General features: G+C 56.6%; 4 protein-coding genes across 5 annotated transcripts; 3 read left to right on the top strand and 1 right to left on the bottom strand.

Annotated features, from left to right (window-relative positions):
- Nucleotides 1-428: 428 nt before the first annotated feature.
- On the top strand, nt 429-4,852 carry ANKLE1 (ankyrin repeat and LEM domain containing 1). Of its 2 annotated transcripts, none has more exons than XM_070462194.1 (9): nt 429-950; nt 1,034-1,186; nt 1,568-1,673; nt 1,787-1,931; nt 2,165-2,902; nt 3,035-3,212; nt 3,994-4,083; nt 4,183-4,312; nt 4,573-4,661. In XM_070462194.1, the coding sequence occupies exons 1-8, from the start codon at nt 718-720 to the stop codon at nt 4,310-4,312; spliced, it is 1,773 nt and encodes a 590-aa protein (XP_070318295.1). In that variant the 5' UTR covers nt 429-717; the 3' UTR covers nt 4,573-4,661. The 2 variants fall into 2 exon arrangements, with proteins under 2 accessions (XP_070318295.1, XP_020736469.2); XM_020880810.2 differs by having other exon boundaries at nt 437-950; nt 3,924-4,083; nt 4,573-4,852.
- Nucleotides 4,853-7,349: 2,497 nt separating this feature from the next.
- Nucleotides 7,350-14,603, bottom strand: ABHD8 (abhydrolase domain containing 8). Its single transcript, XM_020880596.2, has 5 exons — nt 14,381-14,603; nt 12,405-13,152; nt 9,937-10,107; nt 9,574-9,790; nt 7,350-8,063 (listed from the first exon to the last, which is right to left on the bottom strand). The coding sequence occupies exons 2-5, from the start codon at nt 13,142-13,144 to the stop codon at nt 7,893-7,895; spliced, it is 1,299 nt and encodes a 432-aa protein (XP_020736255.1). The 5' UTR covers nt 13,145-13,152; nt 14,381-14,603; the 3' UTR covers nt 7,350-7,892.
- A 1,612-nt stretch (nt 14,604-16,215) lies between these two features.
- On the top strand, nt 16,216-17,627 carry MRPL34 (mitochondrial ribosomal protein L34). The gene is made up of 2 exons (XM_020880630.2): nt 16,216-16,471; nt 16,710-17,627. The coding sequence occupies exons 1-2, from the start codon at nt 16,398-16,400 to the stop codon at nt 16,924-16,926; spliced, it is 291 nt and encodes a 96-aa protein (XP_020736289.1). The 5' UTR covers nt 16,216-16,397; the 3' UTR covers nt 16,927-17,627.
- Nucleotides 17,628-18,727: 1,100 nt separating this feature from the next.
- Nucleotides 18,728-26,301, top strand: DDA1 (DET1 and DDB1 associated 1). Its single transcript, XM_020880622.2, has 5 exons — nt 18,728-18,851; nt 23,510-23,590; nt 23,847-23,898; nt 24,591-24,652; nt 25,602-26,301. Exons 1-5 carry the CDS (start codon nt 18,849-18,851, stop codon nt 25,710-25,712), a joined length of 309 nt encoding a protein of 102 aa, XP_020736281.1. The 5' UTR covers nt 18,728-18,848; the 3' UTR covers nt 25,713-26,301.
- The last annotated feature ends 1,644 nt before the right edge of the window (nt 26,302-27,945 follow it).

The following is a 27,945-nucleotide window of genomic DNA, read 5'->3' as shown; positions in this document are numbered from 1 at the left end:
CGCCCTCATTGGTCGGGCCTCTCTCAAGCCTCTCTGGGAAGAGAGGTTTATAGTTCCGTCAGGAAATAGCGTGGGTGCTCTCCAGAGGAAGGGAAAGAGATATAACAGGTCCATCACTCAACTTGATCTTCCTGGATAATGAGCAGTTGTGGAAAAAACAAAAAACCACCTTACCAGCTAGATTTTCTCAGTTCCATATAAAACGAAAATAGCTTTATCAAGAAACAGCTTTACTTTCCCAGGAGCCTTTACTGGGCACCCGTGTGCCAGGTCCCTCTTTCAACTTAACACCAGCCTGGAAGGGATTATTCTCCCATTTTGCATATGAAGAAACTAACACCCTAAGAGGCCCAGGGCTCCAAAGTAATGGACTGCAGACTCCGCAGGACTGAAAACGGGCGGCGCAGAGCCTCCGCAGGTGGTAGCTATTAAGTGAAACCTTACATACTGTGAGCGCTGCGTGCGCCTCGGCAGAGGGTTCGGGAAGACTCGGTGCCCTGTGGCACCACCGGGTCCCGGGATCGAAGCTCCATCCCCTCCAACAGGGTGTGTTCTTGTTTACACCGTTGTGAGAGATAAAGGCACACATGGCGACCTCCACCCTTCCGGGCCCTTATCAGAGGCCCCAGACATCATCTGGCCCTGAGCAAACATCACTTGGCCCTGGGCACTACTTGGTGTCGCGGGCTCGGGCCAGCACTAAAGCTCCGACCCTCGATGTGGGCGACGATGCGGCGCCGCTCAGCCTGGCTGGGGTCTCTGCACTGCACCAGGGCGCGGAGAAGACAGCCGAGGGGCGGAGCGGCGCGTGCGCACAAGGGCGCCGCGGGAAGTTGGAAACCCGCAGGCGGCGCGACCAGGTGGCTGCCCCAAGGAGACAGCCGGGGCATGGGCCCGGCTGTCGGTTTGGCGCGGCGGCTGCGGACGGCGCTGCAGGAGGAGGAATTGCGGTGAGGGCAGGGCCTGGGGTGGGGGGGCCAGGGCTGGGGGTAGGGGGCGAGTGCCACGGTCCACTGTGACCCTCTATCCCTAGGACTGTGGAGGACTTGCTGCGCCGCGGTGCCGACCCCAATCTGGTACTCGAGGATGGCGCTGCGGCCATGCACCTGGCGGCCAGAGCCCAGCACCTGCGGAGTCTGTGTTGCCTCGAGGCCCTGCTGCGCCGAGGCGGGGACCCCAACGCTCGGTGAGGCCGGGTGTGGGCTCGGGGCAGGTCTTCCGTGAACGAGAGCTGTCTCCCGAGGACCTGGGAGTCCTGAAGACGGCTTCCAAGGATGTGGACTCAAACCCCGGGGGCGGACCTTCGGGAATCCGGGGAGGGATCTTGAGGGTCCAAGACAGAGGCAGGGTACCAGACCCAGGATAGGATATGAGAATGCGCCGGGGTCAAAATGGGAATCAAAGTTTCAGATCCGGCGGTAGAAGCTCTAGAGTCAGAGAGCAGAGGTTTGGGTCCCAGCGCGAGAGCGCAGGTTCGAAGGGTGGCATCTCGGAGGGCTGATAGCCAGGGCTCCCGGACCCGGAGATGGAGTTGCTTCACTGACCCCCTCCTCCGCTCATGCCCTAGATCGGCCGAGGCACTGACACCGCTGCATGTGGCCGCTGCCTGGGGCTGTCGCCGGGGCCTGGAGCTGCTGCTGAGCCAGGGAGCGGACCCCGCGCTCCGCGACCAGGTGGGGGGCCCATCGCAGTCTGTAGCAAGGCAAACCCGGAGGGAGGGAAAGAGGAAGGAAAGGAGGAAGAGAGGGAGGGAAGAGGGCGCCCGCTACTGACGGCACCCTTGCAGGACGGACTCCTGCCTCTGGACTTGGCGGAGCAGCAAGGGCACCAGAACTGTGCCCGTGTGCTTCGGGAGCTGGAGACTCGGACCAGGGCCCCAACCCGGACCTGGAAAGGCTCCCGGAAGCCAGAACCTGAGCCAGAGCCTGGAGGTGAGTGGTATCTGGGCGGCTGGGAGTGGTTAGCCTCTGATATAACTTTGCAGATCTCTGGGTCTAATGCCCAGGGCTTCACCACCAGGGTCTCTGGTCAGTCTCTCTGCCTCTGCCTCGCTCCTTCCTCTTTGTGATTGCAGCTGCCTGTTTCTGTCCGATCTGACGTTGCTCTTTCTCTCTCACTTCCTCTTCCCCTCCTTACTGACTCTCCCTCTTACCCCCTGCTCCAGGCCGAGGCCCTTGTGTAAAGGGGCTGGATACCAGTCTCTCCGGTCCTCCTAATGTGATCCTGAACTCTACAACACTGGGCACAGGTAACGGCAAGGACGTGAGCCTGGAGGCTGGCCCTGGACCCCCCGGCCTGCTTGCCCACCCGGAGACTGCTGACACAGATGGTGGATTGGAGTCCCCACTGGGGCGCTGGGACTGCAGCTCGGTGACCTCCTTTGTCACTGCTGTTGAGGCTTCAGGAGCTGAGGATCTAACTGGCCACATCTCCCCCTGGGCTGGTGTCCGACTCTCCCAGAGGGTGCCAAGATCTTTGGGCACCCTACAGCTGGCACATCAACCCCTCATGGAGGACAGGGAGGCAGAACTAAATGCCCATCTGCAGGCCCTGACTCTGACCTTGCCGGATGATCCCCCCTCCCCTAAGTTCTTCCCAGACAGAAGCTCAACCCATAGTCCCCCTTGGGAACTGCTGCCTGGACCTTCTGACACCCACATCCCAAGAGAGGACCAGCTATCCCCCGATAGTGAGTTGGCTGCCCTCTGGCTGAGAGAGGATGAGGCAAGCGCCACAGGGGGCAGGGACCCTAGCCCCTGTGACCAGTGTCCACCGGACCCTACCATATCTGACCTGGAACTGCTGCAAGGGCTCCGGGCGCTTGGCAAGAGCCCAGGTCCCATCACGTCCTTCACCCGGCCACACTACCTCCGACGGCTGAAAGAAGCACAGGCTGCTCCTGGTGAGTATCCAGAGTTCAAGGAGTCTCCGGGAATCTTCCAAGATCCCTTGGCTCAGAGTGCAACCTACTTCTCCCTTCGTCTCTGGGAACCACCCTTTCCTTTGTCTTTCTTGACCCAGTTTCCCTTCCCAGGCCCAGATTTTTCAGGGCACAGCCCAGAGCTGGCTGAAGCCCTGCGGACAGGCCGTATCCCAGATGCCCAAGCCGATGAAGATGCACTTGTCCAGCAGTTCGAGCGGCCAGACCCCACCAGACGGTGGCGGGAGGGGGTCGTGAAGTCCAGCTTCACATATCTGCTGCTGGACCCCAGGTACTTGGAGCAGGAATGACTCAGAAGTGGGAGCTGGAAAATTCTGAGATTGGTTCTTACCTGCTCTGTGTCTTTTTTTGTTTTTTTAATATATTTTTGGCTGCACTGGGTCTTCTTTGCTGCAGGCAGCTTTCTCTAGTTGTGGCGAGCCAGGGCTACTCTCCATTGCTGCTCCTCATGGCAGTGAATTCTCTTCTTGTAGAGCACAGGCTCTAGGCCCAAGGGCTTCAGTAGTTGAAGCGTGCAGGCTCAACAGTTGGGGGCGTGTGGGCTCTAGGGCATGCAGCGTCAGTAGTTGTGGCACACAAACTCAGTAACTGTGGCTCACAGGCCCTAGAGCTTGTAGGCTTCAGTAGCTGTGGTCCCCAGGATCAGTTGCTTCGTGGCATGTGGAGTCTTCTCAGATCAGGAATCAAACCTGTGTTCATGTCCCCTGCACCGGCAGGTAGATTCTTATCCGCTGTATTACCAGGGAAGTCCTGCTGTGTGTCTTTAGGAAGGGAACTGGCCTTCTCTGGTCATCAGCTTCTTTATCAATAAAAGGCAGTTGGATCCACTTCAAGCTGCTGAGTGTCCTTGGGGATCAGCTGCCCACCCTGCCTTTTATAAAACGGGTCACTGGACATGGGTTCAGTTTGCTCTGTGATTTAAGGACTATCTCTGGGGCAGCTCTCTTTGCGTTTCCCTCTCTGAGCCATCTACTTCATCTAGGAAGACTCAGGACCTGCCAGCCCGAGCCTTCTCACTGACACTAGCTGAATGCCTTCGGATTTTTGTCCAGGCCATCTTCTACGTGGGCAAGGGAACACGGGCCCGGCCGGACATTCATCTCTGGGAGGCACTTAACCACCGAAGAAGGCCAGGAAAACAGGTATGAGGATAAGTAGCAGGTTTGTGGCAGGGGTGGCCCGGCTGGGGCAAGTAGAAGGAATTGTGGGGCAAACTCTGACCCTGCCCTGGCTCCCCCCAGGCCTGTCCCAAGGTACGCCGGATCCTGGACATTTGGGCCACTGGTCGTGGCGTTGTTTCCCTGCATTGCTTCCAGCATGTGGTCCCTGCAGAGGCTTACACTCGAGAAGCATGTCTTGTGGATGCTCTAGGTAGGTGTCTGGCTTGTGGGGTAGGAGTGGGGTCACATGAAGGGCACTTGATCTACTGATTCCCTCACCCCTTCCCCATCACAGCTGTCCATTCAGCCAGTGAGCAATTACTGAGCACCAACTATGTACTTGCATGTACACATATTTTACTCCATTGGTTTATCCCTGCTTGAGGGCAATACCCAGTGGGTTCCCTGGCACAAACTTCTGCCAGCGGCTCCCAGAGGCTGCCTTCATGACCTTACTCCTAATCTCCCCAGGAATCCAGATGCTGACTAACCAGAAGCAAGGACACTGCTATGGAGTGGTGGCTGACTGGCCCCCCACCCGGCGCCGCCGCTTGGGGGTACATCTGCTGCACCGTGCTCTCCTTGTCTTTCTGGCTGAGGGTGAGCGAGAGCTACGGCCCCAGGACATCTAGGCTTGTGCCTGAGCACTAGGGAATTGGCCATTTAACCTAAGTAGAGATCAGGGTGTTTGAATGTTTCAGCTGCCCCTGCATTGAGAGCAGAGCTGCACAACCCCCCCCCCCACACACACACACACACACACACTGCCCTCCCATCTCCAACTCCAGAAGGCTGGTAAGGGAGCATCAAGACAGCTCTCCTCCTTGGGGTAAGGGAAGGCTTTAATACAGGTGGAACTGCTGGATAGGTAGTGAGCTCCCTGTCATGGAAGGAGAACAAGGGGATGTGGGAGGGAGAACAAGTCGACCAGAAGGTTCTTTGAAACATGGTGCTTTGACAATGTCAGTGCTTTGGCAGTTTGGTCCTATCTGAGCAAACAAGTGACCATTTTTATCTCCCTGATACAGAGGGCCCACAGTGTAAGTTGTGCTGGGGGTTCCTGAGCTACATGCAGGGAATCTGCCCAGCTCAAGAGTCAAGTTTTGCTGCTTCCCAGCTGTGGGACCTTGGACCAGTAATTTCTCTATCTGAGCCTCAATTTCCTAAGTTGTACACAATGAGGAAAGTGCAAATTCTACCTCAGGGGGACATTGAGGGAATCAGATTAAACAGTCATGGGGTAAAGTGTTTGGCTCTGAGCCCTACTGACCCAGAGATGGCCTTGCAGCCCAGGTGGAAAGTTTCTGGTGGAACGGGGTGGGGGGCATGCAGGATGTTTCTGAGGGGTGTGTTGTGTGTTGAGGGGTGGGTAGAGCTGGAGATTCATTGGAAGGACTGATGCTGAAGCTGCAACTCCAATACTTTGGCCACCTGATGTGAAGAACTGACTCATTGGAAAAGACCCTGATGTTGGGAATGATTGAAGGCAGGAGAAGGGAATGACAGAGGATGAGATGGTTGGATGGCGTCACCGACTCTACGGACGTGAGTTTGAGCAAGCTCTGGGAGTTGGTGATGGACAGGGAAGCCTGGAGTGCTGCAGTCCGTGGGGTCACAAAGAGTCGGACACGACTGAGTGACTGAACTGAACTGAGAGCTGGAGAAGTCCTCGCAGTGTGGGTGTGAGACACCAGCCCTCCTTGGGATCGCTGTGTGACTGGAACCTCCTGGTGCTGCTTCTCTGAATCTGTGTCTTCCATTGTAAAATGAGATCAACCTTGACTTTACACAAAGAGCTTCAGTAAATTCCAAGCTACTATCCTAGGGAGGTGTTGGCCGATCTTTTAAATTTTCCAGAAGTGATCTGCTGCCTCATTGGGTTCATCACCTGCCTGTCACTGTGGCTCTGCCAACCAGGCCCTGAGGGGTGGGGGTGGGGGGCGGGCTAAGCATCCATCTGCCTCCTGGCCTCCACTGCTAAGCCCATGGCTGCTCGGGCTGTTGTAATAATTAAGAGTCCCTGCCTCTGGCGTGAGCCTGGGCTCTACTTTTTCAACGGAGCTGATGACATCTCTCTCTGAGTGCCCCTTTCCTCCTGTGTAATAATTAAAACAGCATGTCATGTCCCAAGAATACACATAAAGAATCCAAAGACATCCCTCCCCACCCTCCCCCCCAAAAAAGTTCCAGAAGAGATGGAATTTGTCTAACACAGTGTACCCTGACCTCAGCCCTACTGACTTTGACGCCAAGTTGCTCTTTGCACTGGGGGCTGTCCTGTGTTCTGTAGGGTGTCAGGTAGCATTTCTGGGATTAACACACAAGATGCCAGGAACATCTCCCCCCAAGTTGTGGTCATCAAACATGTCTCCAGAATTTACCAACTGCCAACAGTGCCCCTGTAAAGACCCCAGTTTAAACTAAAGGTGGGCTTGCAGACCAATGGGGAAAGGATCAAAGGTGCAGCAACTGAGGTGACAAATCTCTCCTCCCACCACCCACACAAATGACAGGTAAGCCTAGATATACATACATTATTAGAATAAAATATGGGGACGTCAGTGGTGGTCCAGTGGCTAAGACTCCACCCTCCCAATGCAGGGCGCCTGGGTTCCATCCCAGGTCAAGGAACTAGATCCCATAAGCCTCAACTAAGACCTAGTGCAGCCAAATAAATCAATCAATATTTAAAAAAAAAAAAGAATAAAATATAGATGGCCATGGAGCAGGGAAACCCAGAGAAATCTGGATTCAAAAAATAAATTCAAAATAACAATCGTCTTGGTGACAAGAGCAACCCAAAACCAAGTTCTAAGATGAAATGGGACAGTAAAGAGGTACTAACTTGCTGTGTGGTGTGGGGTAAAGAGGATTCAGTGAACCTATGGGTGTCAGGCACTCACTACAGGGCTTGGCACACAGCTGCCACTCCATTATGGCTGCACTATCAGACGCAATGGCCACCGAGCCTCATCTCAACTTTAGCATCAGCCTCAGCTGGTTCTCCTCCTCCTCTCCAGGGACCAGGAGCTCACCCCTCACTGTCTTCTGCTCCAGGAATGCTGCCCACTCAGGCCCCGTTTTGAGAAGGGAGGTGAACTCGGAAAGCAAGCCTGGACCACCTTCACCCTCAAGTCTTTGTGGGTCAGCCCTGAAGGGGAGGTACCTGAGTCAATTCCGTCTACACTTGGGGAGACTGAGGCTCAGGGTAGCCCTATGCTGTGGTCACCCAACACAAGTCTGGAGGCTCAGATTGTCACTTCTTTTTATTGAGTTACAATAAGAGATGTGCAGGTTCGGTGGCTCCAGCCCCCTCCCAAGCCCTCCCCACTTGGGCAACAATAGCTCCCAGCGCCAAGGAATGGGGGGGGGGGGGGGTCAGGGGTCTCGGGCATGGTGGCGGGGGTCCCGATAGTCCCCGAGTCCCCGCGGGGCTCGTGGGTCCTAGAATCAAGCACGGCGGACACGGAAGACAGCGGGGTGGCGGCCTGCCTCGGCCCTGGCATTGTGGGGGAGGGGGCTTCTGTACAAGGTCACCCTCCACGGGGGTCGCTGCTACGGCCCTGAAACAGTGATGGGCCCCTCAGGACTAGCAGAGCGCGGTGTGTCCACTTGGCTCCCACGAAGGCCGCGTCTCCCGGCCCAGCCGGCCAGGGGGCGTCTCCCTGACCTGACCCCGCCCACCGGAGCGAATGGCCCGCCCACCTGGTCCGCACTGCAGACCCTTAGCCGGTTCGGGACTCTTCCTCCCGCTCCTCGGCTCACTAAGCGATACCCGGCCAGCTCCGGGGCTACTTCTTTTCCTCCGGCGGCGCAGGCAGGGGCTCGGGCAGGGCCTTGGGCGAAGGCTCGGGCTCCCAGAGCAGGAATTCGTGGAGCAGCGTGTTGACGGTCTCCGGACACTCCAGCATCACCATGTGACTGCCTTCATCGATGAGCTTCAGGAAGGCCAGGAGCAGGATCTGCAGAGGAGGTGGGCTCAGAGCGGCCAGAGCCAGGGCCCGGGAGCTCAGGGCCACTCAACCCCTATCTATGTATGGCCTGCAGCATCAGGAAGTCCTTCTTGCAATTCTATATTCCTTCATTTCCGTTCAAGGGGGAGCTAGAGGATGGCCTGTCACCCTCCACGCTGTTAAGTCGCTTCAGTTGTATCTGACTCTTGGCTACTCTATGGGCTATAGCCCACCAGGCTCGTCTGTTCATGCAGTTCTCCAGGCAAGAATACTGGAACAGGTTGCCATACCCTCCTCTAAGGGATCTTCCTGACCCAGGGATCCAACTGGTGTCTCTTAAGTCTCATGACAGGCAAATTCTTTACCACTAGCACCACCTATGAAGCTTGGCCTGTCACCCTGCTGGGCCTAATTCTGTATTCATTCATTCTGCCATTTTTTTTTTTTTTTCCATTCTGCCTTTCTTAAGTGCCTACAATATGTCCAGAGCAGGATTTTTCAACTTGGGCACTCATGGCATTTGGGGCGGGATCATTCTCTGGGATGGGGGCTATAGGATGTTGAACAGCATCCCTGGCTTCAATGCACTAGATGCCAGTTGTAGCATCCCACTCCCCCACCACAGTGTGACAAAAATCTCTCCAGGGAATTCCCTGGTAGTCCAGTGGTCAGGACTCTGCATTCTCACCACTGAGGGCTCAGGTTCAATCCCTGGTTGGGGAACTAACATCCAACAAGTTGCACAGCGTGGTCAAAACTAAAATTTAAAATAATAATAAAATTAAAATAAAATCAGACATGGCCAGATATCTCTAGGCAGCAAAGTCACCTCAGTGAGAACTCACTGAGAGTGACAGATGGACAGAGCCTTTCAAGCTAAGGCCGGGTTTCTCAGTCCCCACGGGATGGACACTTGGCATCGGGTCATTTTCTGCTGTGGGCCAGTCTTGCTCACTGTAGGTAACTGAACAGCACCCCTGGCCTCCACCCACCAGGTTCCAGAAGCACCTCCCTCACCCACAGTCATGACATGCCTAGAGAGTTTCAAGTGTCCCCTGTGGGGCGGAACCATCCCTGGTTAAGAACTGATGGTGCAGAGCTATTCTAAGCCCTAAGGATCCCAAGACTGGGGAATCTGATCTAAAGACCCCCATTCACCCTCTTGCAGGATTAGGTTGCCCATCACAAATCCCAGCTGTGAAGAGTGCCCTTTTGGGGGGGGGAGCCACACCACATGGCACGTGGGATTCTAGTTCCCCAACGAAGGATCAAACATGTGCCCCCTGCAGTGGAAGTGTGAAGTGCTAACCACTGGACCGCCAGGGAAGTCTGGCGAAGAGTGCCTTTCAGCAGGCAGAGGGGACAGCACATAATCCGACCCCCCTGTCCCAGGCAGCCCCACTTTCTGGATTCCACCTTTGACCCTCAATCTAAGCTCTGGCGTCCCCAGGGCTGGAGCACAGAGTCCCCAGGGCTGTGCAGGGGGGATTTGAGGGGTGTGGTGACTGGAGTGCCATACCTCAGCCATGCGCTGGTCTTCCTCCACTGGCACAAACTTGTCGTGCATGCCGTGGACGAGCAAAACCGGCACGGTGAGCTCAGCGTGGTAGACCTCGTCGCCCTCGGGCCAGTACTGGCCGCTCATCATGGCCCGAAGCACAAAGGAAGACACATTGAATGCATTGCCCTCCTTCAGCAGCTGCTTTTCTTTGGCCCCTTGGCGGGCGAAGCCGGCCCTGGGGGTGGGGGGTAGGGTGGGGAGCACCACTGGAGCCCTCAGGCCATCTCAGCCACCGGCGGTGCTCCCCATGCCAACCCCAGCCATACAGCCTCCCCTCCCATCCACCTTGGGGAGATGCTGGGGCAGGGCCAGGCCACTCACTTGAGGAAACTCCACGCCAGACAGGGAGACAAACAGTGCAGGACGCACGTGGGCATGTTGAAGATGGAGCAGAAGCTGGGCTCCAGGGCCGTGGGCCCGCCGCCGTTGATCATGATCACCTTGTGCACCAGGTCTGGGTACTCGTGTGCCAGGAACGTGCAGAAGGAGACTCTGCCCCGCGGGCGGATGGTGGGGAGGGTCGAAAGGCAGTGGTCAGCAGGATGCAAGCAGTGAGAGGATGAATGCCCTCCCCTCACCCAGAGGCAGGTCCTTGAAGGCCAAGATTCTTCCCATGGGGTCCATGAGCACCAAAAGCGGGTGAGGGATGGGAGAGGCAACCCAAACACCCCGAAATTGTGAGACTCTGTGTGTGTGTGTGTGTGTGTTGAAGGTGGACTTTTTTTTTTTTCCTTTGGAGAAAGGATCCAAATATAGAAATTTTATCAGATCTTCAAAGTCATCATAACCCCCAAAGAGGTAAGAATTACTTATTATCAAGTGCTGGGAAAGCTATTTGATTAAACAAAACCTTTGGCCTCTCAGAGAACGTCCCTGTTTCCAGTGTATCCCTTCCCTTTAAATCTGCCTGCAATGCAGGAGACCCCAGTTTAATTGCCGGGTCAGAAAGATCTACTGGAGAAGGGATAGGCTACCCACTCCAGTACTCTCTGGGCTTTCCTGCTGGCTCAGCTGGTGAAGAACCTGCCTGCAATGAGGGAGACCTGGGTTCGATCCCTGAATTGGGAAGATCCCCTGGAGAAGGGAAAGGCTACCCACTCCAGTATTCTGGCCTGGAGAATTCCATGGACTATATAGTCCATGGGGTCACTAAGAGTTGGACACGACTGAACGACTTTCATTTTCACTTCACCTTCCCTTTAAGGATCTTCTCTTACTGGCCTCTGGGTTTGTCACATCTGCCTGCTTTATGCAAGGTAGAAGGGTGCAGGTACCTCTCCTCATTACCCCGAAAGCAGGGTTTAGGCAAAGGATGGCCTGAGGGCTAGCTGCTTGTTTCCGTTGTTTTAAACTTCACTTTAAAATACTGTAAGGGTGTAAAATAGCTTATAAATAAAGATTTATTGGAATAAAGCCACACTGAAACAATTATAAATTTGTTTACAATTATGCCTGCTTTCCTTCTATAGTGGTAGGCTTGTGAAGTTTCAACAGAGACCAATCATAAGGCCTGCAAACCTAAAGTATTTACTCTTTGGCCCTTTGAGGAAAAGTTTGCCAATGCCTGCTAAAAAGAGGAACAGTATACAAGCAGGAGTCAAATGGACTTGACTGTGCCAGTGACTCACTGTGTGTCCTTGGGCAAACTCCTTAGCCCCTCTGAGATATCATCTCCACATTTGTGACACAGAAACCATGCTGACCTCATAGGATTGTTATGGGGTCACAGGAGTTTCCACACATGGGTGCTCATTTAATGGAGGAATCATTATTGTAAGCATCCACTTTGGGGTATGTTTTTATATAAACAAATAGGAGCTATGCTACTTCCTAGTCTGGCCTTCCTTTCTTTTATGTAACATTTCTTTTTCTTGTCTAATTGCATGCGCTACAACTGCGAAAACAATAGCTCTCAACCTGGTCGCCTGATCAGACCCTGCCCTTCATCCTGGGTAAAGGACAGAATGGTACCACTTGGCAGTGATCAGGCACCAAGACCCAGAGCCTTCCATGATGTGGGCTCTCATCTAAATGCCAAGGTGGTATTATCTATCACCCCTTTAAGAGAGAGTACATGCATAGTAAGTCACTTCAGTCATGTATGATTCTTTGCACCCCTATAGACTGTAGCCCTCCAGGCTCCTCTGTCTGGGAGGATTCTCTAGGCAAGAATACTGGAGTGGGTTGCCATGCCCTCATCCAGGGGATCTTCCCCACCCAGGGATTGAACCTGAGTCTCTTACATCTCCTGCATTGGCAGCCAGGTTCTTTACCACTAGTGCTACCTGGGAAGCTCTTAAGGGGGAGTGAATTAAAGTAAACTGTACCCTTTTAAACAAAAATTATGAAATACCAAGTAGTCTTTGCTTAGAGCCCTTGGGGTCTCCAGAGCAACCAATTCTTGAATTTAATAGAAGACAGTAGTTTTCAGCTAGGGGTGATTCTGCCCACCAGAGGACCTTGGCACTATCTGCAGGCATTTTTGATTGTCACAATCATCACTAGACCATCGAGCTAGTGGCGTCTAATGGGAAGAGGTCAGGGATGATCCTAAACACCCTACAGTGCCCAAGAAAGCCACTCACAGGAAAGAATTACCTGACCCAAAATATCAGTAGTTCAGGGATTGAGACACTGCTTTAAAACAATGTGAAAACAACAGTATTGGTGGCAGGAGTCCATGTGTTGTTGTAGATGCTAGTGGGATTTTTCAAGAAGGGAAATCAATATTTTGTGAGTGGGTGTGGTTCCCGCCCCTCACCCTCATCCCCACCAAAGCATTGGCTCACCCATAGGAATGCCCAATGAGCACATTGCGCTTCTTGGCATAGCGCTTGAAGATGGCACGCATGTCCTCCGCCAGCGCATAGAAGGTGTAGGCGGCGGCCACTTGGGGCGCTGAACTGGCCCCGTGGCCGGCCAGGTCGGGCGCCACCACCTCGTAACCCAGGCGCACGAAGAAGTCCAGCTGCTCCTTCCAGATGGCCAGGGAGCCGCCGACCCCGTGAATGAAAAAGAGCACCACGTCAGCCTGGGCGCCCTTGCAGCTGGTGATGCGCTTCTCACAGTCAATGTGGATGGTCCGCTTGGGGCGGCGGGCTCGCCGCCGCCGCCCACCACTGCCGCTCCCAGCACTGCCTGGGACCGAGCGGCCATCGCTGCCCGCTGGGTCCGCCAGCTCGACCTCAAGGGCAGCTGGTGGCTCCCCGGAGCCATTCTGCCCGTGCAGGAGGTCAGCTCGTGGTGCCCGGCCCAGGTTCTCCACCAGTAACCGCCCGTTGCGGTACACGGTGATTCTGCGCTGGCAACGGACCAAGCCGGACTGGTCCCCCTGGGCGGCGTCCGACAGTGGTGGAGGTGGAGTCGGGGCGGGAGCGGGTCCCGCATGCTTTACCCGCAGCACGCGGCCAGGTTTGACCTCCACAAATGTGTAGCCATCGCTGGACTCCACGCTCTCCAGTGGCCCTACTGCATTGGGTGGTGCGCCCAGCAGGCAGCAAAAGATCCCATCGGTCACGCCGGTCAGCATGGTGTGTCCTGTGAGTGGGGGTGACAGCCAGGTCAGAGGCTGTCTGCATAGGAAGCCCTTCATGCCCACACTACCCACTCTCTATACCTGGGGTGGGTGAGCTGCACTGGGAGGCCCTGTCTAGGCCCCAGTTTAGGGGTGGTCAGAACCAGGCACGGACTGAGATGTTTTGTCTGGTCAGAGCCTGTGTGGTGGTTAGCCAGCCTAGGCTACCTCAAAGAGAAGGCTGTGGCTATGGCTGACACCAAGAGGCATCCATGGGGAAGGTGGTGGAATTGGGGGTTGCGGGGCTTCCTGGAGGAGGGGACTTTGTGGCAAATGTGACCCATCCCTGAGGACCCTCCAGCTCAGGTTTATAACTTATGCCTTCCTAAATCCATTCATTCGTCCATTCATTCATTCATGCACTCTTTTGTTAACTCACTTTCACTAAACCAGCATAAACTGAGGGCTCCACAGATGTCTTAAAAATATGCAGATCCCAACAATGAGCCCCCATCCCAGGCCTCTAAACGTGGTTTCTGAAAGTTGAGGCCCTGGGAGAGGAGTTTCAGGACTGAGCTCCAGAAGGCCTTACCCAGCTCCCCAAGATCATGGATGCAATGGGTCTGTTTCACAGACCAACAAGCTGAGGCCCAGACACTCTGGGAGGAAGCAGCTCTGTCCCCACTCGTCAGAACCCTGGGTTCTAAGGAACCTGATACACAGCCTCCAGTGGTGGAGATGAGGATGGAGCCCTGGCTGGGGGCCTCCAGGCCTCCATCCCCGCTCCCTGGGCCACCCCCACCCCCGCCGTGGCCATGGCAACTGCAGACAGTTACATAACTCGAAGGGGATACCCGTGCAGCGCACCCCCATTGTTTAGGCCCTGGTGATGGGACCAACCCCTCCCCGTCCCCATCCTGGGCTCCTCGGGGATAATGAACGCCGAAAATCCAGCCTGCGGTAGCCCATACTTGCTGGTGGAGGGGGAGCAGGCCGCGCCCCCCGCCTCCGGCCGGGTTCCAACCCGGGATTGCGGAGGGGGGCGCAAATGCGCCATGCCAGCCCCCCTCCACAGAGCCAGGCCCTCAGCTCCTGGGTGCCCGTGAGCCCTGTGGCGGGATCGAGGCCATTGGGGCACCGCGGCTTTCTAAGAGCCCGAGGGCGGGCTTTGTGGACACCCCGTCCAAAGTGAAAGATCCAGGGATCCAGGGGCCTCAATGTCCCTTTCCCCACGGCCCTCTCTCTGCTCACCTCATCGAGGGCCCTGGGACCCGGGGCAGGGCAGAGGGGTCCCGGGCAGAGAAGCCAGCGTCCGCCTGCAGGCGCCGTTTACATGGTGGCGCGGGATCTGGCCGGGCACCTCTAAGCGGGGGGCCACGGGCCCGGGGCGGTCAGCGCGGGGACATCCCGCTACCTCCGAGCAAGCCGGCCCTTTAAGCGTCTCCCCGGGCGGGACCGCGAGTCGACTGACTGGCTTCTCGGCCAATCGCAGCTGCGTAGTGACCTGGCCTAGTTAGACTGCCAATCAGACTCGGAAACTCCGGGATTAGGGCGGGCTCTTGGGGCAACGGCCCCGCCCCCCTCAGGGGTTTACTGAGGTGGAAGGAGAGATTGGGCCTGGTCCAAGGCCGAGAAGGGGTCGGAACCTGAGGACTTATGGGCCCCTGGGAGGTAGCAACCGGAGCCCTCCTCGCTGCGAAGAGGATTTCCTCGGCTAGCCTCAGCCTCCGTACTGGCCTGTCTCCTCTAAACGTCGCCCCAATGCCCCTTTCTCTGAGCTCACCTTTCCTTTCTACAATCTCGCAGATCTTTGCAATTTGCAAAGGAAATTGCAAACGGCGAGGAAACAGGCTCATAAAAGGCACAAGGTCACAAAGTAAGCTGGGGGAGCAGAGATGGGACTTGGAACTACGGCTGTGTGACCCCAAGTCCTGCAAATAGTTATTCTTTAAAGCATTAAACAGGTATCTTGGAGCTATTAGGAATTAGTTTCACAGATAGGCCATTTTAACTGCTGGTCAATTTAACTGGTGACTCTGGTCCCAGCTGGAGCCAGAGAGCCCACAGTTCAAATCCAGCTTCTGCCGTTTGCTGATATATGACCTTGGGCAAGTCCCTTCCCTGAGACTCCATTTATTTCTTTATTAAATTAATTCCCTCTCCCGCATGAGTTTGCTAGGCAGTAAAACACTTAGCGAGGAAAGTGCTCCATACATTATTGACATTATTATTGTACTACTGTCGTATTGTATTGGTTTGCTAAATGATGGTGCAGGTAGGATGGGCTTCAGATGACAAGGGGTTAACCATCCTTTGCCCACTCCTATCCCCTGGAATTTGCTGCCAGAGCTGAATTAGGTCCAGCCACCCACTCTTGTCCACTCAGGGTGCTCCTGGGAGACTACAGTTTTATCCATGCAGAAAAAAAATTCCCCGCCCCCTCCCCAAAGTGGGTGATGCTGCGGAGCGGGGCGGAGCGTTGACCAGAGGGAGGGACTAGAGTCGGGGAAAGGAGAGTATCTGAAGAGGATTTTTAAGAGATGAACAGGAGAGCACCAAGCAAAGGAGGGAAGGTGTGTGTGTATGTCGAAGGCAGGCTTCAAATGCCTGCCAAATATTTTCCCTGGGGCAATGGGGCGCCATAGAGGGTACGTAAAAAGGGAAAGAGCTCAGGTACGAGAATTAGAAAAATAGAGACTGAACGGGGGCACCACCAAGGGCAAGCCTGCAATCCTGGAGTTCTGCAGATTGAGAAATTGAATGACCACCCCAAGGACATCCAGCCAACTCCAACTCAGACTTCCTGGGCTCCCCGCCAAGGGGTGGAGACTTGGCTGAGGCTAAAAGAAAGCTGCCAGCCAGCTGTGCGCCATCTGCCTTGCTCCCGCTGGGGGTGGGAGACTGAACCAGCCTTTTCCTGAGGCTGCCACCAGCTGCGCCACCGTCGCCCCCGGGCACCCTCTGCAGGGCTACAAGAGAAGGAACTACAATTCCCAGCAGACCTAGGGAAATAATACTTTTTTAGGCATGCGCATGCGGAGAAGGCGCCGTTCGCCTACCGCCTGCTGGTCGAGAATAAGAACTACACTCTCGGGCGGGCACGGACGCTCACGCCAGAGGTGCGGCGCGTCTACGTAGAACTACAATGCCCAAGGAAATGTGGGCTCCGCTGTAGAAGAAACTACATTTCCCAGAATCCCTCGTTCCGCAGCTGCGGAGCCTATAGGTTGCGGAATAGCTGGAAACTGACGGCGTGCTGCGGCCGAACATGGCTTTCTCGGTCAGATCCGTGGGTTGCCTGTTGGGCCCAGTCAGTAGGTCAGCGGGGCTGCTGGGTGGCAGGTGAGTCTTCATGGGGACAGCTTCTCAAATCTGGGAGTAAGAGCGGCGTCGAGGGCTGCCTCCAGGTATTTACCAATCGCATGACCTTCGAGTGCCTTGCGAACTCCTCGAGTACCTTTTCCTGCCAGGCTCCCTCCCGGCATTGATCTGGAAGCCGAAGCTTGGAAAGGTTGAGCTCCACGCAGAAGTCACACAGCGCCCCCCTCTGACCTTTATCTCCGTCTCTCTGCTCCCTCAGGTGGCTCCAGGGTCCCCGGGCCTGGCTGGGGCTCCCCGACACCTGGAGACTCCCCGCCATGCAACAGACCAGGGGCAGGACGCGCGGGAACGAGTATCAGCCAAGCAACATCAAGCGCAAGAATAAACATGGTTGGATCCGGCGCTTGAGCACGCCGAATGGCGTCCAGGTCATTCTTCGCCGCATGCACAAGGGTCGGAAATCGTTGAGCCATTAGGAGCGCAACGTAGCGGCTGGATCTCCCCCATTGAAGCATTTCCCTCGCTTAGCCTGACGCTGTTTTTGTGGAGAGCTGGGGAGCGAGTGAACTGAACTGGGGAGCAGGGACTACTGGGACGGACATGAATCCTCCTCTAGGTTTCTGGAAGAGGGAATGGGAAGTCAGACCTTGCCAGAGTGCCTTTTTACACTCTTGAATTAGGAAGACTTTGGAGCAAGAGTCCACAGATGGTACAGTGAACGCTTTTGTAACAGTACACAGCTGTATTCACAACTCGTCCTGCCCTCTCCTGTGAGGCAGATCTAAATATTTCAGAATGCACCTCTCTAAAATAAGGTTCCGTTAATACATATTAACAAAACTTTTCACAGCTTAAAAAAAAAATTCCTTTATGTTGTTAAAAGTCTAATAAATGTTCAAATTTTCACTTGTCTTATAAAATGTCATAATTCTCACAAATTCTAGGAAGGCTTGTGAGCGGTGGGAGGGGTTTGAACCCTCCACCTGCCCCTTGGGGATGGGCGCTGTGACTTGGAGCAAGACCTTAGCCCTCTGAGGTTATTTTGGTTCCTGTAAAAAAGGACTTTCCTGGCAGTCCGAGTGGTTAAGATTCTCCACTTTCCCAACTGCACGGAGGCAGGTTCAATCCTGTATGCTGCGTGGCGCGGCCAAAAATAAAAGTAGATTCATCCTTAAAATGATGCTCATTTCTCTTTTGCTGTGTTGTCGGTGGTGGTTTAGATGCTAAGTCGTGTCTGACTCTGCAACCCCGTGGACTATAGCTTGCCAGGCTCCTCTGTCCATGGGATTTTCCAGGCAAGAATACTGGAGTGGGTTGTCATTTTCTTCTCCGTGTTGTTGAAGTAATAATATTCTGTAACTTATTGAGAACTTCCTCAAAAAGTCCTTGTCTCCCGGCTGTCAGGCTGGCGGTGGGGTTTCGTGGGGTTTAATTCATACCCAGGCAATTTGGACCCAGTGAACAGTGGAGTCAGGGCTAGGAGGATGAGCGTGAGGATTGTGGGAGCCCAGAGGAGGTACTGGACTTTGCCTTGGGAAGAAGGCAGTAAGACAAGGCTTCTTCGAGAAGGCGGTCCAAAAGGAGAGACTGGACGACTCAGGATAAAAGGTGGACGAAGCAGGCCGAAGAGGCCCAAAATTTCCGGGCAAGGAGGCGGGACTGGATCTTTTTGGGCTTCTGGGGAGCCACGGGAAGTGTTTCAGAGATAGTCTATTCCGTCAGTTGAAAGATAGTCAAACGACTAGTGTGTGTGTGTGTGTGGGGGGGGGGGGGGGGTAGATATGCTGAAACCTAAAGGTTGGAAATGGCAAGCCAGTATTCTCGCCTGGAAAATCCCATGGACGGAGGGACCTGGGGTCGCAAAGAGTTGGACACGACCGAGTGACTTCACTTTCACTTTCAAAGGTCGGAACCCTGGGGAGGAGGATGCGAGTGTTACGGCGGGTGCCCATCCCTCCAGGGCTGCTGCGAGAACCCCAGGAACCACCATACGAAAAGACGTAGCGAATGTTAGAGAGCGGCGGGGCCTCCGTTGTTGCGGACTACAAATCCCAAGGGGCTTTGAGGACCCGGCCTCCACCCATTTCCGATTTCACCGCTCACAGCTTGCAGGTCTCGGGCGGGGTTTTGCTCTCTCAATGTAACTTGACCACGAAGGAGGAGGCGTGGCGACCAATGGGCGCGTGGATTAGCCGGATCTGGCCAATGGCGGTGCGCAAAGACCGCGTAACTTGGAGGCGGAGCCAGAGGGCAGACCAATGACGGGCGGGCGGTCGCACCATCAGTGTAGGCTGCGCAGTGGCTGGAAGTTACTGTGCGGCGGCGGCTAAGAAGGCGGCTGTGGTGGTGGCGGCGGCGGAGGAGGCGGTGGCTGAGGTGGTGACGGAGGAAACAGAAGATGGTGAGAGTGGCCGGCAGGGCCGTATTCCCCCTCCGCTCGACAAAATGGCGCCCCGGGCCCACCCACTTCCAGTAATCCCCGAGGCCCCTCACCGCCCTACCCAGCCCCCCAGGCCTGGCCCCGCCCCTCCATCTGACCTGTGACCTTCGATCCCCCCGGACCCTGCTGTGAGCTTCCTGCTGACCCCACCCTGGCTCCGTCTTCGACCCCTGACCTTTTTTAGGCTTCCCGGCCCTGACAACTCATTCATTTCCGGGTCGCGGGTCCCCCGGAAATCGCCTGTTGGATGGGGATGGGGTCCCCCAGGCCCCCGAACTCAGGCCTAGTACTCCGCGCCCCGGGTCTGGGCCTTTTCAGTTCGGGAGGGTTTGGGAGGCCGGGCTGAGCGTCGGGGCGGGGAGGGGGCTTGACATAGCGATATGCGGGTCTTTGTCGCCGAAGGAAGTGCGACATCGCGAACTGCCCTGGTCCCTCAGAGCCCTAACCCCACCTCCGACATTCCGGCCCCGACCAGCTGGAAGAGGGAGCAACTTTATCTCTCCAATCGCCAGGCCCTTTCCCTGATAAATAGGGGTAGCAGTAGTCCAGACCTCATCGGGTTGTGATAATTTAGGGAACTGACGTCTTAAAGGGCTTGGGACAGTAAACGCTCAGCAGATAAGCTGGGTGACTCGGAGATGGTGACTTTCTCTCCCAGCTGTCTCCTCATCTTGAAGTGGGGATGATGCCAGCATGTTGTTGGGAGGTTAAAATCCCCCTTGGGCCACTCAGTCATCCTGGGGTTTGTGTCTGGTAGTTCTGTGGGGTTCAGTCTTTTCACCTGTGAAATGGGACCCAACCTTAGAGTTGGGCTGAAGTCCCCTCCATTCCCCCCACTATTTGGCATCCCCAGGGCTGACAGTGGTGATGGAAGCTTTTGTCAGGGCAAATCAAATAGCTCTTCCTAGACTCAGAGTCCCAGCCCACAAGGTGTCCTTAGGATGTCGTGGGGGATGGGCAAAAAAAGACTTCTTGTCAGGAAGAGTATGGGAAGGTGGTAAGTTGGTTCCTAGCAGGTGGGTCCCCAGGCCTGGGCATTGTCCTTGATTGCTCGCTGCAACCTCATTGCCTGCGTTCAGCCCCTAAAGAGGATTCTGTTGGCTCAGGCTCCAGAACGATTTCTGGATCTGTCCACGGCTCCCCATCCTGGTCCAGGCACTGCCGTCTCCCACCTGAACGTCTGCTGCAGCCTCCTCCCTGGTCTCCTTGTCTCCATCCTGCCCCACTGGCAGTCTGTAATGCACCAAGAACCAGAGGGCGCTTTTAAAGCTGTCAGTCGGATAATACCACCATCTTGCTTACAAAACATTCTGGGGGCTTCCTGTTGTCACCCCAATGAAACCCACCTCCCCCCTCAGCCTCCAAGGTCCCCCCTGCCTACCTCTGTGACCTCATCTGTACCCACTTCACCCCTCTCCCCGTGAGCTCCAACCACTGTGGCCTTGTTTTCACATCTTCACATTCCAAGTCCCTGCCACCCCAGGGGCTTTGCATCTGTTACTCCTTCTGCCTGGAATGCTCATCCTCCCGGGAATATCATCTGCCAGAGGGCCCCTTCCTGACTGCAGGAGACCCCCATGTCTCTCTTTTCTGCACACCACTTCTTTTCCTCATCTTGCTTTGGTTGGGTCACTGGCAGGCTGCCCGCACAGGGACTGGCACACAGATATTCAGTGAGTGTTTGCTGAAGCAGTGGACAGCTTCTGGGCCCAGCTGTAGCTGGGATTTGTCTGGCTGAGGTGAGGACTTCTCCCTGTGTCTGAGGCTTCATCTTCCTGCTCAGCTAACAGGAAGTACAGGCCATCCCCTGTCTGCATTAATTTATTCAGCACAGACGCACTGCTGCTAATAATACTCAGTTGATGCTTCCACCTCAGGGCAGCTCTGGGTAAAGCTGTTTCTCCATATTGTCTTCCTGGAACTCAGAACAACCCTGGTTCACAGCAGAGATAGCCGGGCTGGGAGTTCACGTGCCCCAGGTCACACAGCCAGGGAGAGGCATTCAGTGCCGGCCTGGGGCTCCGGAGCCTCTCACCGCTCTGCCACCTGGCCCATGTGAGCCCTGTCAGGGGCCCAGGGTTGAGCCAACCCTGCCCTCTGCCTCAGGGAGGGAACAATCCATGAAGGAGCTGGACTTGTAAACAGATGACCTTGCTGGGGTGGGTGTGAGTGTGGGGAGAGGAAAGGGAGGGGGGGTTGAGCTGGCTGGAGAGGTTGGTTGGTGGAGAACGGAGGGGCATCGTTGGAGGGTGGCTGAGGCTGGGGAGAGGTGTGGCAGCAGGCTGGCATGGGCCAAGCCCCGCCAGGGCTGTGGAGGGGGACCCCGTCCTCTCCTTCAGGGCTCAGGCCTGTGTCATGGCCACTTGGCTCTCACCATGCGCTCTTTGGTCCACACCTGTGTCCCCGTGCACCGGCTGTTCCCAGGGGCCGGGGGTAGGACTGCTGTGGCTCTCCGCAGTGCCCTAGTGCCTGGCGTGGGGCCTACCACATGGCTGGGTTCTGAGGAAAGCCTGCCAGATGGATGAAGCAGGTCCCATGGTCTGGAACTGAGCTGGGGCAGGGGTCCTGGGACAGGGGAGGCAGGCGTGAGGGGCTCTGAGCTGACTTCGGGGTAGTAGGTCACTCAGATATGAGGGCCACCTCCTGGGTGGGAACGGGAGGCCATCCTGCTGCCATCTTGCCTAGGCCCAGCAGAGGGAGCGGTTGGTCCCACGAGGGGTGATGGGGGAATCCCACGAGCAGCGGCTTGCCCGAGGGCGCAGCCCCCGGGAGTCAGGCTTGGCAGTGGGGCCCCCAAGGGGAGGGTCACACGGCCTGCAGGCGCTGAGCCTTGGCTTTTAGGCGGGGAGGGGGGCACTGGCGTCCCGGGAACAGGAGGGGCAAACCTGGACTCAGCCAGCTTCCTGTTTCCATCTGGGGCTGGGGGACCTCTGACGAGTGTCCCGTGAGCTTTCTGCCTCAGTTTCCTCGACCACACGAGGGGCGCCCTGGCCGGGGAAGGCCCTGGCCCTCCCCGCTGTCCGCCCCCAGGCCTGATGGCAGTGTTGCCCTCCTGCTCTGCAGGACGCCAGTCGCTGCCCCGGCTCTCAGCAGTCACTCCTCGCCAAGGCTCTTGTGCCTCGGTTTTCTGAGGCGGACACAGCTCCCATTGGCCTTTATTCCTCACGTCTCGTGGCCAGAGACCTGAGCCCCACCCAGAATCAGGGTCTTCCCCTTCCAGAGCACCCAGCTGGTGCCAGCATGCCAGGGAAAAAGGACTTACCACGAGTCAGGGCCATGGATGAATGCCGTTGCTTCTCCCTGGCACCTTGCAGACCTAGAGCTTCCGGCCCCAGGCAGTGGGGTGTGAGGGGGCAGGGGTGGCCAACCTGCTCCCTTTAGGCTTCTGCCCACCCTCCCCCACCCCCCGAGGCATTCTCCCCTCACAAAGAAGCCTTTGGGTGTAGGGACCCCAGAAGCAGCCCCCAAACTGACCCTTGTTCCCACAGTGTTTGACGAAGAGCTCAACCAAGTTTAAAAAGCTAGCACTGACAGACTGAAACTTAGGTTTCTGAGTTTTCACAAGTCTTGGAAGCTTGGTTGACCCTGGACTCTGTCCGGGTCCTGTGTGCAGGCAGCCCCTGAGTCCCAGCTGCCCTTTCCCCTTCACCCAGGCTCCTGCTCCCCCAACCTCCATGCACTGTCACGGGGCGACTTAGGGCGGACGAGTCTCTCTCCACGCCAGGACTCGTTCAGAGATGCCCAAATGGAGATGAGACCAGGAGTTTTATATTCAACAAGCACAGAAGGCAGGTCTGCAATCGGATGGCCTGGGACCAGTTACCCACCCCGCTGCTCACTCCTGACTTAACTGTCTGTTCCTTTTTGAGCCTCAGTTTCCCCGCACCTCTTGGGCTTCCCTGATAGCTCAGTTCGTAAAGAATCCGCCTGCAATGCAGGAGACCCTGGTTCGATTCCTGGGTTGGGAAGATGTGCTGGAGAAGGGATAAGCTACCCAATGCAGTATTCTTGGGCTTCCCTTGTGGATCAGATAGTAAAGAATTCGCCTGCAGTGCTAGAGACCTGGGTTCGATTCCTGAGTTGGGAAGATTCCCTGGAGAAGGGAAAGGCCACCTACTCCAGTATTCTAGCCTGGAGAATTCTGTGGACTGTATAGTCCATGCGGTCGCAAAGTGATGGGGCTGTTGTGAGGACTGGGCATTCCTAGTAACTCAGATGGTAAAGAATCTTCCTGCAATGCCAGAGACCTGGGTTCAACCCCTGGGCCGGTGATCACCTGGAGAAAGGAATGGCTACCCACTCCAGTATTCTTGTCTGGAGAATTCCATGGACAGAGGAGCCTGGTAGGCTACAGTCCATGGTGTCGCGAAAGAGTCAGCCACGACTGAGCAGCTAACACTTTCACTTTCATGGGAGAATGTGCCCTAACCCCAGGGTTGTTTGCTCCTAAGAGTAGACACATCAGGTGGCCAGCCCAAGGATGAGTTCTGGAAAATTTGAATGATGGAACAGAAAGAAGGAAACTGGAAGTTGTTTGGTAGCCCGTCTTGCCACAGGTGCTCTGGGGGAGGCCCAGCCTGCTGCCTGGTTTCTCACTTACCATCTTCCCTGTCTTCCAGGCAGATTTTCTGAAAGGACTGCCTGTCTACAACAAAAGCAATTTTAGTAGATTTCATGCCGACTCTGTGTGCAAAGCCTCGGTGAGTACATAGGCCATAAACTGCCTCGAGGGAAAGGGTCAGGGGTGATGTGCAGCCCGAGGGTCTGAGTCTTGTCTGGAACAGAGGCTGAGCTTCAGGCCCAGCCCCACTCGAATTCCTTGCATGGCTTTTATTTATTTATTTTTTTCTTTGCATGGCTTTTAATCCGCCTGGGAGTGAGGGTGCCAAATTGAGGTGTGTGGGGACCGCAGACTCGCCCACTCTCCTAACCCATGCCTTCCCACTCCTCTTACAGAACCGACGTCCCTCAGTCTACCTGCCCACTAGGGAGTACCCGTCTGAACAGAGTAAGTGGCCGCTGCCCTTCGGTGCTGTCCCGGCTGGCGAGGGGAAAGGCCACGGGGTGGTACGAGAGGGGACCTGTGGGAAGCTGGGCCACTCCCGGCCCTTGGGAGTAGCTGGAAGCCTGCCTTTCCCTGGGACCCTCCTGATCTCCCCACTGGCATGGACAGTCTGCCCCCATCAAGTCAGATGGCCCCCGCTGGCTCCATGACACAGGTCTTGAGCCTTGTACCATGGGTGGGGGAGGGCATGCCTGGGGAGGGGCCTGGAGCCTGCAGAACAGGGGGGGCTTATGGTTATTTGTTGTGGGCCTGAACCCTGGACCTTTCTCGGCTCGCTCTGTGGTCACTGGGGCTTGTTCACGTGGATCCGTGCTCCTGGGCTGTCTGGGAAAGTAGGAGCTGGCAGGCCGGGGCTCGTTCCCTGCCTGAGGGTGGAATTCGAGCTCCACTGCGGACTCGGCCCCTGCCTGGGAAGCTGGGACCCCATTGCGGCAGCCGGCTCAGGCTGCTGATAGTGGCATGGGCTCAGGGTAGGGGGTGCTTGGCTTCTGGAAATCTGCTCCTGGGTTGGGGGTGTGACTTGAGTCCCAGAGAGGCCACCCAGAGCAGTGACACCCAGAGGCCATGTAAGGGCAGGCAGTGCCAGCCGGGGTGGCCAGCGTTTTCCTACAGCTCTGTCTGTCTCTCCTCCTCAGTCATCGTGACAGAAAAAACAAACATCCTTTTGCGCTACCTACATCAGCAATGGGACAAAAAGGTAAGGCAGGCGGGGTGTGGGCATGGGCCTCGGGAAGGAACACAGTGCCCAGCAGGGGGCTGTGAGCTGGGGAACACTGGTGGCTGGGAGACTGAGGGTTCGGGTGGGGCCTTGAGGGCTAAGTAGGAGTTTGCCAGATGATCCAGGAGAGGGAAGAATGTTCTAGAGGAGAGAAGGGCTGTGCTGAGGCCATGGGGCTCTGGTGCTCAGGGACAGGCAGGGGTTTGCCAAGCTGTACTGAGAGGCCTGGCTCCCCAGAGGGTGTGGGGAGCATGGCCCTGGTGGCAGGTGGACATGGGTGCTGTTGCTTGGAATATTCATTCAGTGATGAAAGGCTCACGTGATTAAGACATTCAGGCCCTACTAGGATGTGTAGCTGAGGTGAAAAGTCACCTTCCCCACAAGGGGCCATCTTTCTGACAGGATTTTTTTTGCTTTCTTGAAAATCTGCCTATGTAGTTTTGCCACGTGGTCAGGTGGTCTTTTTTTCTCTAATGCTGACCACTGGACAGTGACCTGCTCTGGGCCAGGTTGAAGGGGACCCCATGATGCAGTGACTGCTCGGAACACCCCAGTCCCCGGGCTCCACAAGCCTTGCTCCCCACCAGTGAGGGAAGGAGCTTTTCCCAAGTCAGCACACTTTCCTTTTCTATGGCAGTTTGGGGGGCCTCCCCAGGCAGCTCCTGAGTGCCCTTTGCCCTCCGGCACAGTGGGTGATTCTCTGTCTGAGAAGTGGACCACGTGGAGAGTCAGACATCGTGGTGACCCCCTGAAGCGCCTGTCCCAGGCTGGGGTCCCCAGTGACTCAGCAGGGCAGGTTTGGGGGACAGAAGGGTCAGCCCAGGCGCAGCTCCGGGCGGCACTGGAGGCCTGGGGCTGCAGAGGCAGCATCAGACTTAGGTGCTCCCCCATGGGAGGCTCACGGTCACTCTGCTCCCCTGCCTCCCAGAACGCCGCCAAGAAGAGAGACCAGGAGCAAGTGGATCTAGAGGGCGAGAGCTCGGCACCGCCCCGCAAGGTCGCGCGGACCGACAGCCCGGACATGCACGAGGACACTTAAGGCACGCCCCCCTCAGGCGCCTCCTGTCCCGTCCGCGCCTCACCCACCTGCCTTGTGTAAGCGCCCCCCACCCCACCCCTCCGCCGGCCCGCCCACACCCCTTCCACACCACTTCCAACCTCATAGGAGCCAATGTATTTATTTTCCTTGAGTTTTTATTTATGCTGTAAAACGTACCAAGCGATGGTTACAGGGGACATCAGACCCAGTAGTGTGATGTTGGTAGATGCTTTAAAACAAAAACAGAAACGTTGTTCCTCACCTCCCCCTGTCCCGTTCCCCTTCCTCCTCTTGCCCCCCAGTTCTCCTCTGGAAAACTGGAGCGTGTTTAGGAGGGTCTAGAGCCGGGACCCCTCTGCGGCCGGCCGGCACGGGTGGGGGCCCTTCTCCCAGCACCCACCTCCCGGTCCGGGCCTTAAAGACTTTGCCTTGTCTCGAGTTCCACCGGGACCTATTCTGTGCCCAGACCTTGCTCTGAGCTCGAGTAAGGGGGAGAAATCAGCCCTTCTGGATCTTTCTCTTAAGTCATTTTATCATGGACTAGTGCGTGCTCCGTGTCCACCCCAATAAAAGGATCTTTCCTACCCGACCTTGCGTCTTTGCTCGGCGTGCCTCGGCGCCAGAGGATGGAGCCCCTGAGAGTCGTCTGTCATCACCAAGAGGAGCCAAGAGGGGCCTCCAGACACGGGCCCCAGAACCAGCTGGATCCTCTGACGGGCCTGCTTGGCCATCTCACTGAGTCAAGACCTGCCTGGACCCTCCCCTCGGCCTCACCCGCATCAAGGTGTCCCCAAGGACCAGGACACCCCCCCTCCCCCGCTGGAGAAACGGTCCATGCTGCCACGGATGGAGTGTGGTGGGCCCCATGCCCAGGACGTCAGCGAGCAGGGCCACATGCCCACCCGCCATCACGGAGACAGGTGGCCTGGCCTCCCGCCCTGGCTCAGGAGGCGGCACGCGGAGCGCCAAGGAAAGCCCAACCCCAGTGCCCTCGGGGGGCAGGTTCCTTGGCCAGTCCTGGCCACCAGCTGGGCTGGGTTTGGGGCTGACTCTGGGGAGGTAGGGGGCATTCGGGCTCCAGGCAGAAGGTTGAGGGCCCTGAGCACCAGAGCACAGGGCAAGGGGAATGCCACTTCTCCCCCCCCACCACCCACCCTGAGTAGGAGCCAGAGTCTTGGAGCCGATTGCTGGGGTGCGGGGGTGGTGAGGGGTGGAGCTGTGGAGCGAGGGGGACAGCAGGCTGCGGGGGTGCCCGTCCTGGCGGTATCACCGTGGAGATGCCAGCCTGAGTCAGACTGCTTGGGCTTCACCAGGGGTCTGCTGGGTGGAAGGTTCCAGGCTTAACTGCCCAGCTGTGGGGCCCAGCTCTGGGTGTCTCTGCAGCAGTGTTCAGTTCTTCAGCAGCGGTCATAAAGCAGGTGCTTAGGAAAGGCAGGTTTGACCATGGTCATGCCAGGGAGGGCCAAGTCCCTGGAGGCTCTCAGACCAGCTCGGAATCGCTAGTCCCAGGGGTTGGCTTGGCCCTGGGGAGGCGCGTGGTGTCACCAGCTGTTGGTGACTGAGTAGATGGCAGGAGTTCAGCTTCAAAGGCCATGGGGCCGAGCAGGTCGTGTCCTTCAGCCTGTCCTTCCCCAAGGCTCCCCCACACCTCCCTGGCCCCAGGGGGCTGGGTGCCATCTCCTGCCAGAGCTGTCCATGGTGTGGGTGGGGTCCATGGCCTCTCCATGGCCGCCCCAGCTTAGGCCCCTCTGCCAGCCTCCACCCACTCCCCCTGCCTTTGGGGCCCTCCTTGCTCTGCTCCCCACAAACATCAGACTCTGCCTTCCCACACCTGTGCCTTTGCACGGGCTGCTGTCTTGCCCCTAGTGAGCCCTGATGGTTTTTCCGTGGCCTCCCAAAGTGCCCCTGCCTCACGCTGGCTCCTCCAGCCCTGGGGCAGGGCCTTTCTGACTCTGAGCCTCTGGGTGTAGACCCCCTGGGGCTGCAAGAGGCCACGCCCACCCCATCACACAGTGAAGGGCCCCTCTCTATGACAGCGGTCTGAGAGTGTCACACAGCAGGGCCATGCCAGCCCTGCCCGATGCTGCCTCTGAACACACCGTCCCCGTAACATTGAGACTCAGGCACCAGGTGCCTTCTGACTCCCAGCCCCGAGTTCTCCTGTAGCCCTTGACTTCTCAGATGTCAGCCTGGGAGGCAGGTCTGCCAGAAAGGGTGGCCTGGCATGACTGAG

Source organism: Odocoileus virginianus, chromosome 3, assembly GCF_023699985.2.
Source record: "Odocoileus virginianus isolate 20LAN1187 ecotype Illinois chromosome 3, Ovbor_1.2, whole genome shotgun sequence".
Classification (NCBI taxonomy): domain Eukaryota; kingdom Metazoa; phylum Chordata; class Mammalia; order Artiodactyla; family Cervidae; genus Odocoileus; species Odocoileus virginianus.
Note: the sequence above shows the minus strand (reverse complement) of the source record. Positions and strands in the feature narration are given on the sequence as shown.

Coding starts and splice junctions, on each gene's coding strand:
- ANKLE1 (XM_020880810.2), top strand. CDS start 718: ATGTGGGCGACGATGCGGCGCCGCTCAGCCTGGCTGGGGTCTCTGCAC. Junction 2,903..3,034: donor AGAAGCACAGGCTGCTCCTG/GTGAGTATCCAG, acceptor TTCCCTTCCCAG/GCCCAGATTTTTCAGGGCAC. Junction 3,213..3,923: donor TATCTGCTGCTGGACCCCAG/GTACTTGGAGCA, acceptor TACTTCATCTAG/GAAGACTCAGGACCTGCCAG.
- ABHD8 (XM_020880596.2), bottom strand. CDS start 13,144: ATGCTGACCGGCGTGACCGATGGGATCTTTTGCTGCCTGCTGGGCGCA. Junction 9,791..9,936: donor CTGGCGTGGAGTTTCCTCAA/GTGAGTGGCCTG, acceptor CCCCACCCCCAG/GGCCGGCTTCGCCCGCCAAG. Junction 8,064..9,573: donor AAGACCAGCGCATGGCTGAG/GTATGGCACTCC, acceptor CCTCCTCTGCAG/ATCCTGCTCCTGGCCTTCCT.
- MRPL34 (XM_020880630.2), top strand. CDS start 16,398: ATGGCTTTCTCGGTCAGATCCGTGGGTTGCCTGTTGGGCCCAGTCAGT. Junction 16,472..16,709: donor GCGGGGCTGCTGGGTGGCAG/GTGAGTCTTCAT, acceptor CTGCTCCCTCAG/GTGGCTCCAGGGTCCCCGGG.
- DDA1 (XM_020880622.2), top strand. Junction 23,591..23,846: donor ACTCTGTGTGCAAAGCCTCG/GTGAGTACATAG, acceptor CTCCTCTTACAG/AACCGACGTCCCTCAGTCTA. Junction 23,899..24,590: donor GGAGTACCCGTCTGAACAGA/GTAAGTGGCCGC, acceptor TCTCCTCCTCAG/TCATCGTGACAGAAAAAACA.